Below are 13,922 nucleotides of genomic sequence, written 5' to 3'. Positions count from 1 at the left end.
CGTCGGAACGAAGTTACGGAAAGTTAATTAACAAACGGAGACGTAACAATATTGATAAAATGATTAAAGTTCTAATGCATGTCAGTATTGCAATAATAGGAGCAGGGTGCAATTTCAACTGTTCGCCTTGGGCAGCACACAAAATTGGTCTGCCACTGTGAAATAATATATAGAAAATTAAAAGATCAAGAGATATGACACAGGAATTTAAGAGAAGTGTTAAAAGAAAGAGATGTAATAATATAGAACAAAAGAATCAAAACCAAAATAAATTGAACTGAAAACAAGATTTACAATAAAATATGAAATAGGAGAAACTATTTGACTTACAGCTTTTACCATAACTGTTGTACCATCTGTGTTTGCAGGACATTCCTGGACTACCCAAGCTATGTCCATGTCATATCCAGTTCTAGAGTTCAGCTTTCCTATTCAACATCACCCAGTTGAAAAACTGAAGTTAACAGATGTAATAATGAATAACAATCTATTTGATTTGTGGCCCATTTAAAAGGATCAACATTAATGATATTAAGTAACTTTCCAGTTGAGAGCCATAACATATACCAAGCATTGGTAGTTCGCTACCTTATCCAACAAGTTTGGAGTGACACACTAGAAAGAAGAATCCAATGTTCCAGAACAGACCTTAGCCAAACTTGAGGAAGATTTTAAAAGACTTGCCCAATTATTTTGCTTGGATGTTTTATGTGAAATGATGACTTTGTTGGCATGTGTCCTATTTATAGATGCCATTAAGCTAAAGCAATTAGGTATACATCTTTAAAGAAAGATCTCCGAAGGGATTCCTTAAAGTTACAGATAAACAACTAAAGACAACATCTACAAGTTACAGGATCATTAGATCAAGTAGTAGTCAAACATAAAACCCCCCATCTAAAAATTATCTAAACGAACTGGTAGGCTTAGTTATACAACTAGTTATACAGAATGGTGAAAATAAACCACATGACAATAGGCAAGTGTACCTTGAAAGGACATACTGCCAGGAACTATAGACAAAAAGCTTGTATGGAATAAAACTTCTCTCATTAAATGTTAGAAAAAGAGAAATTTTATAAATGTGGGAAACATAGCCATTACAATTGAGACTGAGAAATCAATAGCTGTTAATACACCAAGGAGATAATACCCAAGATTAGTCTTCATGCCCAACCAGATCAAAGGAACAACAAAGAGGTAACCAGATATCCAAAATAGGAATTAGTTGAATTTATGGGGTGAAGTTCAACTGAGAATACTCCATCTGCCACAAATGAGATAAGTTCATTATTTGAAGAAACCAGTCTATGAGTCAAATGGGTTCATGGATGAGAAGCCTTGCAGTATGTTGATTGACCGATTCTACAGCTACAATAGTTCAATTCAGTTTAGTAATGAAAGATGGGTAATTGCCTCAGTGACACTGAAGAAAGATGGATTATTGCAAACAGCAAGTGGACACAAAGTTCCAGCAAGGGAAAAGTTGGAAGAGTGCAAAATGGGAACTGACACTTTGAAAAGACATGGATGCAAGGTTAAGCTAGCTTCAAATAGTTTCACACTATGACCAAGAAATCCCTGTGCACTAAATGAGAACTATTACACCAGAGAGTGAACATACAATGTCAACAAGGAGGACAGTCATTATACTTTCAAGAAATGAAATACTCATACCAAGACATATTAGGAATAAATTTACATCTAGTGACTGGTGCATAGTAGAACCAAATACTCCAGCTTGTCCTGAGGTATTAATGGATATGAAGACTAAATAAGTCATCATTAGGGCCATTAATACAATGAACCATAAAATTTGAGTCAATTCAGGATGGGACATTGCAAGATGTGAAGCTGTACAGGTAGTACTTCCACATCAAAAAACATCCAAAGTAATCACCTTTAAGGTAATATGAAGGAAGTCTAATGTTAAATCCCCAGATAGACAGCTTACCACCTCACTCAAAAGAGCTATATGACCAACTCTTGGTGATTCACTCATTTTAGATACAGATGCCAGTGATTTTCCATTGGCAGTAGCATTATCACAAGTAAAGCGTGTAAAATAACACGATTGTCTACTATAGCAAGGCAATGAATGGTGGAGAAATAAGGTATTGCACCACTTGGAAAGAGCTATTAAGTGTTGATGAAGCCCTAAGTCATTTCCATTTCTACTTATACAAACAAAAGTTTACACTCTGGACAGATATGAATGATGTAGTATTGTAGTGGCTAGTAAATGTTTGCAATCCAGAAGGCCAGAAAACAAATATGCTCCAAAAACTTCAGGAGTAAAACTTTGACACTGTATGTTGCCCTGGATGAAACCATGGAAATGCTGATGCATTATTCTGAAGGCCATATGTTAATGAAGAATGTAAACATTGAAAAGGAGGAAATAAGATAATAAAGATATCCAACCTAAAATATGACAAAACTAAGATATCCAACCTAAAATATGACAGAGTACAGTACACACTCAACTGAAAAATGCACAGGCAAAAGATATGAAACCAATTATTCAGTGAATCAAGAACAGTACAGAAAACAAAACAGACTCTCCATACAGCATGAAGACAAATATTTACTGGGCACAGCTGGATTTATTATGCCTACAGGTGGGCTTATTATGTTGGAAATAAACAATGACTACTACACTTGGTGCTTCCACAGTCTCTTCATTCTGAAGTACTCCAATTCTACAACTTTCAAACAGCTGGACACTTAGGTATTAAGAAGACAGTGGAGAGAATAATAAAATTCTTCCACTGGGTTAGGTGCCAGGGTTCTGCAACTGGTGCATGATGTCATGTCAACTATACTGTAAGCAAAAAGGTTCATGAAAAAAAAAAAAAATGAATAGCTACAGCAGTACTGTGTTGAAATAGCACTTGAGAAAGTTGCTGTTGATGTGCTTGGTCCTCTGCTACAGAGTAACAGTGAAAAATAAATACATCATAATTGTGATGGATAAATTGACCAGAGGCATATACTGTTCCTAACCAGTTAGCAGAAACTTTAGCAATGAAACACACTAATGGACTTGACATTACTTTTATCAAATATCCAAAATAACCCACCCCAAAATAGAACATGTTGCAACATTATGTTGATTTGATCTTTCTTATATTACAAGTCAATACATAAAAGTGGAGAAAAACAGAATCCTCATCCCTTTGCTATAACAAGCATTATTTGTCTTCATATAAAACTGACCTACTCTTCCAATTTTGCACAAAATTAGTTAGAAACTTGCTAGTTCCACAAACAAATTACTGAAAGATTATTTAATCTTTAATAGCATTAGTCATTAATTTACTTCCTGTCTATTTAAAGTGCACAGTTTACAGTAAAATGAAGTTACAACATTTACTTAGATTATTTGTACATGTATATTATCTTGGAACAAAACATTCTTGCAATACTACATTATAAAGAAATGTCCAACTATGATTTAAAACTTAGTTCACACAATAATGTACTTATCATAACTTATCCTTATAATACTTATCATAAGTTGAAAGTACGTAACCCTTATCCATAAAACAATATTCTAAGTAACTTGCCTAAAAGTTCTTTTTTATTTTTTATTATTGAAATCAATTGATGTTCAGCTTTGTCTACAACAGTTTTTGATACTTTATTATAAAGGATTGTCTAAATACAATACAAAATAGACTAAAATATATTGTACTACATATCTGTAACAAAATCTTTTTAAAAATCACACCACCTGTAAAGATAATTTTCTTTCAGGAAACATAAAAATTATGTTTTGTCAAGTATGCAGTTTGTCTTAGATATGCTGGAGTTATGAAATGTCTCACCAGTTGCAAGAATGTACTTTTCATAAGTTGAAAATGAAAAACTTGAACAAAAACAAGAATCTAAGTGACTTGCATTAAAGTTCAATTTTCCCTTTTTTCTTGAAATCAGTTGATTGTTCAACTTGGTCTACCACAGCTTTTATTTCATCAAATATATCCTTGTCAGTAACTCCTGGTCCCCACACATTAACCACATGTCCTTGGTGGTCTACCAGGTACTTCCAAAAGTTCCATGTTGGTTCTTTACCAGATTGGGCTGGGGAGAAAAAGCAAATTTTTACAAACATATATTATGTGTATTTCAGAATATTTATTCAAAGTTATACAGAGGTTTATTTGCACATAATTGACCTTAACTTTGAACTGCTGGATAAAAAGAAGGAAAACTAGTTAACAGCACACCGTCAACTCTTGGACTGCTCATCCAATTGAATAGAAAAATTCTACTCTCACTCAAGATGATAATGCACTTTAAGCCCCAAAGTGCAGAATGTTTTTTATTGCAACAATGAACCATGGATCTTTGGATTCACAGTCCATGCATACTAACCACTAAGCCATGCCTAGCCCTTTACCAAAAAACCTCAGCTGAAAAAAAACCAAAACACAATTTCAATAAACTATGTGGTTTGACTTTTCACAGAAACGCTAACTACTATATCAAAACAATGTTTTAGATAAACTATGTTAATCTAGTGTTATGCAAGTTAAAAAACATTAAAAGTCCCAAGTTTCAGAAGTTGTGAATTTACTAGAAAGTCGTATGTACTATATTAGGTTTATGTAATTGGTGAGCGAGGTCTGCTGTAGCCTTATTACAGATTTAATGACTGAGCATGTGAGGTCATTTAGTATTTTATTTTACTCGGTATTTTTCTAAATCTATAGGCATCAGAACAGGGGTCCCATATCCAATATAGCATGAAAGTAACCCTTCTATAAATTTTCATAAATTTACAATTTTCCCACCTTCAGTTGTTTCTGGTACAAAATAACGACTAATTAATATGAACAGATAAATATTCTAATATGGATTTGGTAGCTGGAGATTAAGAATCAAAAAGATATTAAGGTAAAAACAGAAAGTCACATAAGTTGGTCATTAAACTGCTTATTTTCATATTAATTTTGGTTGCATATTTCCACTGATTTTCAGCATATCTTGACTTCCCCATTGTTTCAAAATAAGCCCAAACTCCCACTCTAATTATATCAATCTTCCAAGGTGCATCTATCATCTAAGTTTTCACCTGAAAAAGCCATTTCTGACCAGTTTTGTTCACTTCCAACTTTGCCCTCACCCCTTATTTTGCTTTTCATGCCTATATAATCATTTTACACATATATAGATACATATTTGCAAAAGTAACTTCATCCCAAAACACATGATATATTTTTCAGTAATAAATCAATAGAATTCACCATGTAACAATGGATTATTTGGTACACTGAATTCAACATACACTGAGAGGTATGGGTACAATCTAAACAAGTTTTTTTGAAATGGAAATCATCAAATACACATATAGAGGCAATGAACAACCATTTTTTGGTAAATGAAATTACTTAAAATAACAAACTAGGACTTCATTTTAGTTTTTATGTATTTACCAAAATGATAGTGGTGGTGATTTTTGTTGTTGTTTACAGAAGCACTAACAGACTACAAATTGTGGAAATTATAATGGTGTGTTTATGATTCATTAAAATACTACAGTAATACCTTTTAAATTTTGTAAACGGCATGAGCATTTTCTCCAATAACATCTATCTTGTTGAACAAAAGAAAGTTGACCTTATATACTTGTTTCAGAAATTATTCAATTTCTTCATTTGAATCAGGCTCTTGTTCTCCAAACTGATTGCAAGGGAAAGCTAAGATTGAAACTTCTTGTTTCCAAGTATGTCTTGGGGTTTAACAAGTTCTGGATAATGAGATCTTGTAAAGCCACAATATGTTGCTACATTTACAATAAGTATTGCTTGAAAGTAATGACAAGTAATATTGTTGCGTCAGCGGCAATATTCCGTCACGTTGTCACCCTCTTTTATATACCAGACTACCCTATATCTAGTAAATGCTAGAGCATTCGCCAAGGTACAGGATAGTTCTAGAAACGTGGCGTGACACTAGTCATGTGACTTTGTGTGTGTAGACAGTGAGTAATTGATCTGCAGTCAGAGAGAGACGTATTGTTGAAGTTAACGTTTGTTGTTATAGTGTTTGTTTTAGTGCGATTGTTGAAATTAAGTGTATCAAAAAGTTATATTCAGAAAGAATAAACCAGTTTTATTAAGTAAGGACTTGTGTCGCTAAAGTTTCGTTGGAACAAAGTTACGGAAAGTTAATTAACAAACGGAGACGTAACAGTATAATATATTAAACATTACAACATAAATGATAGCTTCCTAGTTAAGTCTACACAGAAAATTTTAAAAGCATAGCTATGTCAATGGTCACGAGTATTTAGATTATCATAGAAAATGTGCATCTTTATATTATAAAGAAGTGGGTAGAAAAGCATCATTTTGATATGTTAGTGATGAGTCATATATTTTTATGGCTTATTATAAATTCCACGTATAAATACAACTGTTTCTCATAATTTTAGGCTGCTTCTATGTGGCAACAATTTTTAATGATCACTGTGAGACCTACACAGACTAAAGACAAATGCTCTGATGGTCTGAAAGGAAAGTTCCAAAATTTTGATTTACGTAAGTATTTATAGCTGTCTCTTCATCTTGATACTTTAAAACTTAATTGATTTACATTAACTTTTCTCTTTTGCTGTGCATTGTTTTATCTCATTTTTATTAGCAACATATAGATTACTACTTTTTTTTTAAAAGTAAAAAATCAAATGTCTCCAAATATTTCTAATGATGACATTTCCATGTGGCTATATCTTATGTACTAAATTCTATTACTTAATTAAACAAACAATTACACTGGTTTATTTTGAAACATCTTATATCTCAGATGGAATAAACATGAAAAGAAATGATGCTTACAATAAAGTAGATTAATGTTACCATAGTACATACCCTCGATTTTTTATTGCAAGTTAACTGGGGAAAAATGTGTAAGTTAGACACTTCATTGGTGTATAAGCCATAAGTTAAAACTTCTACTTTGGTAATACTCTGAATGAGTTTTCCCTCCTATAGAGTACATCAAGTAATGTCACATGAACGAGGTAATTAGATTATACCACTTGATTCAAGTCTTAACAATATTAATACTGAAAGTCCTTACTGTTGAACTGCCTATCACTCACAGCAGTACTGTATATATTCCTTACCATTAAACTGCCTATCACTCACAGCAGTACTGTATATATTCCTTACCATTAAACTGCCTATCACTCACAGCAGTACTGTATATATTCCTTACCATTAAACTGCCTATCACTCACAGCAGTACTGTATATATTCTTTGCCATTAGACAGCCTATCACTCACAGCAGTACTGTACATATATTCCTTTTTAAATTACCTATCACTCACAGCAGTACTGTATATATTCCTTACTATTATACTCCCTATCACTCACAGCAGTACTATATATATTCCTTACCATTAAACTGCCTATCACTCACAGCAGTACTATATATATTCCTTACCATTAAACTGCCTATCACTCACAGCAGTACTGGATATATCCCTTACCATTAGACTGCCTATCACTCATAGCAGTACTGTATATATATTTCCTTACTGTTAAAATGCCTTTCATTGACAGCAATACTGTATGTATTCCTCACCATTAAACTGCCTATCACTCACAGCAGTACTGTATATATTCCTTACCATTATACTACCTATCACTCACCTATGTTTTAAAAATTAAGTAATAATAAAGTAAGTATTATGAAACATTACAAAGTTGGGTCTCAGTTACCAGATACCTCTTTAATATTTTGTGTATTCTGCAACTATTTTATCTAAATGTTCCAGTGTTTGACTAAAACATATTTCAATATAAAGATCAAATACCTAAACTTCTACATTCCTGGATTGTGTATAAGTATACATGTAGTGACTGTTTGGTCACATAAATTAGCAAAACAAAACATCACTTGAAAACTATAGTCTGTGAACATTTAGGAGTATAAAACAGAACCAGACGTCCATTATTTAAACACAGCCACTCATCCATTCATTCACATATTGTAATCTTAACACTACATTAAAGAAAGTATACTTATTGCTAAATACCACCCTACTCTTAATGACCTAAAATGATAGATCTAATATTATTCTAAATTTACACAGTTAAAACTCAACTATTTCTATTTTGTAATACATTCTATAATCTGTTTTTCCTTCTATTTAACACTTTACTCAATATTTAAGTAAACTAGTTATCAATAATACTATGTCATCAGTTAATCAATATTTTTGTAACACTATTTTCAAATTTCACTGAAGATGAGATGAGTATATTCTGAAACATTCGAACCTTGTAAATAAAATGTTTTGTGTTTTGTCACCCATCTTCGTCTTTGTTATTACATCTATATATAACTTTTAATGTGGAAAACTGAACATTCCTGTGTCATCATTTACAATTTTATTTGTGTATCAAATCCTTTTTTTAATTTTTTATAGAAAATTCCATAAAAGATGAAGGGTTGAACATCCTTTTAGCCATGAAGAAATTTTGTTCTGAGCAACTTGAGCAAAATGAGGAGGATGTGAAAGTTTGGAAATTAAATTTTACTGTTCATCATGCTTTGGCACTGCTATATTTTGTAGGTGACAGATTTCAAGAGGTATGATTATCTTGAGTAGCTCTAGAGCCAAAATGTTATTATTTTTCTTTTTACTAAATCATTGTAAAACAACACATATACATTGTTTACCTTTTACAATGATTAAACAATCTATTAATTTGAACCATCCTTTTATATATATGTCTTCTGTAGTTATTTCTCAAACCTATTCTAACCAGAAAGTTTGTCTTGTATAGTTGTTGGTAATGCTAATTACTTCTAAAAAAATGTCTATATTTACATCTAACTAACATAACCTGAATATAATATCATGTTATATTTTATCCATAAAACTTTAAAGAGGAAAGTAAATTTGCCTAGTAAATAAAGATGACTTTTGTTTTTGAAAAACACAAACACCTGTAAATAAATACCTGCATTGGCCATCATTGATTATTAGAATTACAAGTTAAACACTACATTTAAACATTATATTCATATTGAACAAATAACAGAAAGCAATGATATTGTTTTTGTTTTTTTCACAAACATTTTGTGTAATAAATTTCCACTTGTTAGTGAGAATTTCATTTAAACTTGGTAAGAATGTCCGAGTTGTGAAAAATAGCCCTTTAGAATAAAAGACATTTACTAAATTCAACTGCATTGCTTTCAACTTTCAAAAACTACAACCATTTATTAATATAATGTACTCAAGTTGAAGCCACTACTGATGTATAATATTTTATATTGATATATTGCACATCATCAGTGTGTGACAACATTTTATTCTAGTATTAACATATTAGAAAAAAGTTAATCAGTCCTTGATAATCATTTTGATATTGATTCATTGAATATGCCCTTTAACAACTTCTAACAAAACCTCTGTGAGACCTTTTACAGTAACCATATATATTCATATACACATATACATACAACCTTTTTACAAGACCTGTTAAAACAATTAATGAAATAAATTTCCAGGTTTTTGGTGAAATAGGAAAGTAATTATACCATTTGTTAGAAACACAATATTTTAGAAAATTTACAATTACATGTCATTCTAATGAAACATTGTTACAGAATTCACAACTCTGTTTTTAAGCACTTTTTGGTAAATAGATATCTTTGTTGTTATTTGTTTAAAATACTCTGCATTTTAAGACACCCCCATACACCAAAGTTTATACTTGAATATAATTTCATCTTTGTACATGTTTGTTTTTAAGTCACTTATTTCAGCTTTAAGAAGCTATTTAAAATTAAATCTTTGCAGCTGTTTTTAACAAGTCATGTTGATGAAAATCTAATTCTTTTTTTAACAGGCCAAGCAATGTTGTAAAAAAGGCTTGTCAGCTGCTAAAAAATGTTCTAAAGAAGCAAAGATCTCATCTGAGGAAGAGCAACATTTGCAGGAGTACTTATCTCATCTTGACACAATATCCATACACAGCTGCACAACAAAACAATGAGGGTTTAGCCATTTTCACCATAATGTAAAAAGCACTTAATTGTTCCTTGCATTGAAAAAGTCTGTATCGAGTGATAAAAACTACTATACTACATTATCTTACTTTCTTTTTTGTTCTACACTTTTTGGTGTATCTTCTCAATTAAAGACTTGGCTGTATTATGGTACAATTATCATACTATCATCTATTTTTTTTTATTACAGAACAATTTTTTAAGTTCCAAATTTAATTCCATTCCAGTCACGCTAGATAAAATATACAGACTTAATACTTCTGAACACAGTAGGTGAAATATCTGTTTTAGAGTTGTAAAAGAAAAAATATCCTACAATATTTTCTTCAATGATATGCCAAAATTGTGAGTGACATTTCACTTCTGAGGGTACTGAGAATATTGATTGTATCTGGTTTCATAGTTATGGTTTTTTGCTTTGCAACCTTCTTCCACATTGCCAAAATCAGAAGTTACTCATCAATGTATCAGCTATTGTTACTTAAAGTATAGTTTGTTTGAAGTACATTCTCCAATAACAATAGCCCGAAACAAACCCCTCCTTTAGTTTGTTTGAAGTACATTTTCCAATAACAATAGCCCAAAACAAATCCCTCCTTTAGCCCATAATTTTACGTATTACCTCCCAAAATTTGGATTCACGAACAGAGTTGGTGTAAAATATACCAGACTATCTGAATATGTTTTCATCTGTGTGTGCATTAATTTTTAACATTTTCAACTACAAAACCTAGAATTCCCAATTTTTATAACTAATTTTGGACACAGTACAATCAGGTTCACTAATTCTGGGAACTTAGATCAACCTTGCAGTACTGTAGCTGGTTTTACATGTGGTATAGCCAGTTTCACTAATTATAAGAGATTAGATGAACTTTACACTACTATAGCTTAATGAAACTGTAGCTGTTTATGTGAGTGTTACAATGTTACAATCAAGTTCGTTAATTCTGAGTGCTTAAGTGAAAAAAAAAAGAAAATATAAAAATGTACACTACTTTCTTCAAAATTATATGGACAGTTTATGTATAAAACACCTAAAAATGCATCTGTTATACATAGATGCTCTAAATTTTAATACCAGAATAAAGCAAGGTAATTTAAATTCTTCACTAAAGAAAATCAAGTGGACCCGATACTCTTGATTTGAAACCATGCACAAATGTTAACTTTTCATAATATTTGAAGTTTAATGAGGATTCTTATTTCTTTACCAAAAGAATATAAATTAAGATGCTAGTATTGTATTCTGTGCTATTCTCTGGCTGATTGAGTCCTGACATGTGAGCGTAATTCCACTAATAACTAGAAGTTTGAGCAGGAAAAGATTTGTGTAGTTAAAACTTAAAATTGGACTACTGAGTTGCAGATAAAAAAACTTAACACTAAAATCAATTTTTAATTTACAACAACAGTAAGTTAAAAATAATTGACTAGTGCACAGAGCATCGATTGAATATCCTGGATATTCTCTTCACAGATCCTAAAGAAAATTTCGAGAAAATCTTGTTGAAGACTGAATGAGTTTGAAATTATATACAAAGAAATGTTGACATCATCTTTATCAGACCACAAGTACGAGATTATCTCATGTGCAAGTAAGGAGAGTTTAACCTTCAGGTGTAGTGTTTCAAAAGTTTAAAAATACCTAAGTGGGACTTGTCTTGAACGTGTATAACTTGCACACAAAATAAGGTCAGTACTAAGGCAAGTTTCCTATATGTAAAAGTCTAAATGCACATACATCTGATAAATTGTTATGAAGGGGGACAAACTATGCAGTTTACCTGTTTGAGCTCAAAGAGCAAGGAAAATATGGTACCTTTAAGTACTAAAATTCTACACTAATTTCCAGCAGAAAAGTACCTAGTAGTTTGCAATACACTGTAGATTTAGGAAATGTTAAGCAGAGAATAAAACAAGCATGGACAGGAAATGAAAAGAAGTGAACAGAAATATGCAAACAACTAAAACCAAATCTTTATTCAGAGATAAATCAATGCTGAAGTCTATACCAAACTGGCCAGCTTCAATATTTATTATCATAACTTCAGCTGCTGTAGTAGGCTAGGAACATATATATGCATGAAGAAGACATGTAAGAATCATATCACACTTTTAAGTTGGACCAAAAGTTTAGTGTTATAGGTATCCTACAATTCTCGGTCACCTACATCACCAAACAATTCCATTATACATATTCAAGGAAGGTAAAAACCACACCTTGGACTAACACATACAGACTCTTTACTACCCCTTAAAATATGTACAACAAGAAATGACATGCATGAATGGATTAACGAGATTCCCACTGTCCCTATCTACTATCTAGCAACACCACAGCCAAGGGAATGGGCTTTGAGAAATACAGAGTCAAGTAAGTTTAAGCCTCATTTTGGTATGGGATTTTTGCCAAAGCTATAATATTAGAAAAGGTTTACAATTTGTTTTTATCCTTTGTAAGAAAACGTTTCTAACTACATAGAGAACATTTCTACGAAAATTTAGAGAAAAATATCAGAATGCTTGGTATTCTATAGTTATATAAAGTTGAAACATAGCAGTTTCTCTTCACTCACACCAGGAACAACAGAGAATGTTTTAGGTTTGCCAAATTTTACTATTACAAGCTATGTCAGCAAAAACTGTTAACACTACTTCAATTTTTTATTGTATATAGTTAGTGTCTTTCTGATAAGCTGGATGTAAGAATATTATAAATATACACTATTTATCTATCTTAGGTAAAAGTTACATATAACAATGCTGTTTATGAAAGTTTGTACCTTTTTGACCTTGCGTCTGTTTTCTGGAGTGGGGTTAAAGTCATTTCAAGGGGTGATACAGAATTTGTACATGTTAGTATTAGTTGTGTTTATCTTTCTTATATATACATATGTTTATTTGGATTTATCGATGATGTAGGTGATTTGAAGAATTATGAAATAATACACTAAGAACTCTGTCTGACACAAAAGTAGGGTATATCTATTATTATTTCTCTCTTACCTTAGCTCTTTCTTTATAATCTCTTCTTCAGATAAACATAAAACTCTGCCTCTACCACAACAGTCAATAATTTTCATACGGAATTGAAAGGTCAGTCAAGTGAAAAGTTTTCACTACTTTAATTTCATGAATAAAAACTGTGTACAATTGTATATATATGTATTTCTTTTGCTCTCCGTGTTTGAATTGTTACTCAGCATATCTTTTCAGAATTCCCGTTTTGCTTATACTTGATTCTTATCTGTCATCCATCGATGTGCTTGAATACTACATACTATACTAAGTATTTGATTTTTGGATAAGACTGAGGCGTATGAAAATAAAAAAAGCCACCTAAACATTTATATAACATTTGTTTTTAATTTAATATTCATTTTTTACACCTAGAATTTCCTTAAGACAATACAAAGCATTTCAAGTGGTAGCTGTTAGGTTATGTTTTTTTTAATTTCCTTTTTGTTTCAAATAGACATTATTAATTATTAGTGATAAGGAATAATTACAGGAAATAGGTTTATATTATCAAGAAATTGTTCTCCCTCATAAAGTGACAATTGACATTAAAAGTCATATAGCATAAGTAGTGATTCACTAGTAGTGATTTATATTGTTAAGTCTCCGTTTGTTAATTAACTTTCCGTAACTTCGTTTCGGAAAGAAACTTTAGCGACACAAGTCCTCACTTAATAAAACTGGTTTATTCTTTCCGAATACAACTTTACGATACACTTAATTTCAATATTCGCGCTAAAACAAACATTATAACGAACGAACGTTAACTTCAACAATACCCTGTGACTGCAGTTCAATTACTCACTATCTACACACACATTATATTATACTCCCGTCACGTTGTCACCCTCTTTTATATACCAGA

At 31.5% G+C, this 13,922-nt stretch overlaps 1 protein-coding gene across 1 annotated transcript in view; it reads left to right on the top strand.

Annotated features, from left to right (window-relative positions):
* LOC111087420 (zinc finger MYND domain-containing protein 12-like) overlaps positions 1 to 10,171 on the top strand; it is a 23,031-nt gene extending 12,860 nt beyond the window's left edge. The window contains exons 4-6 of the mRNA XM_022394004.1: positions 6,443 to 6,548; positions 8,445 to 8,608; positions 9,877 to 10,171. Of these exons, the coding sequence (XP_022249712.1) occupies positions 6,443 to 6,548; positions 8,445 to 8,608; positions 9,877 to 10,023 (417 nt within the window). The 3' untranslated portion in view covers positions 10,024 to 10,171. The remainder of the gene's footprint in view (positions 1 to 6,442; positions 6,549 to 8,444; positions 8,609 to 9,876) is intronic.
* The last annotated feature ends 3,751 nt before the right edge of the window (positions 10,172 to 13,922 follow it).

Source organism: Limulus polyphemus, unplaced genomic scaffold (assembly GCF_000517525.1).
Source record: "Limulus polyphemus unplaced genomic scaffold, Limulus_polyphemus-2.1.2 Scaffold69, whole genome shotgun sequence".
NCBI lineage: Eukaryota > Metazoa > Arthropoda > Merostomata > Xiphosura > Limulidae > Limulus > Limulus polyphemus.
The sequence above is the reverse complement of the archived record's forward strand: the minus strand, read 5'-3'. Positions and strand labels throughout refer to the sequence as shown.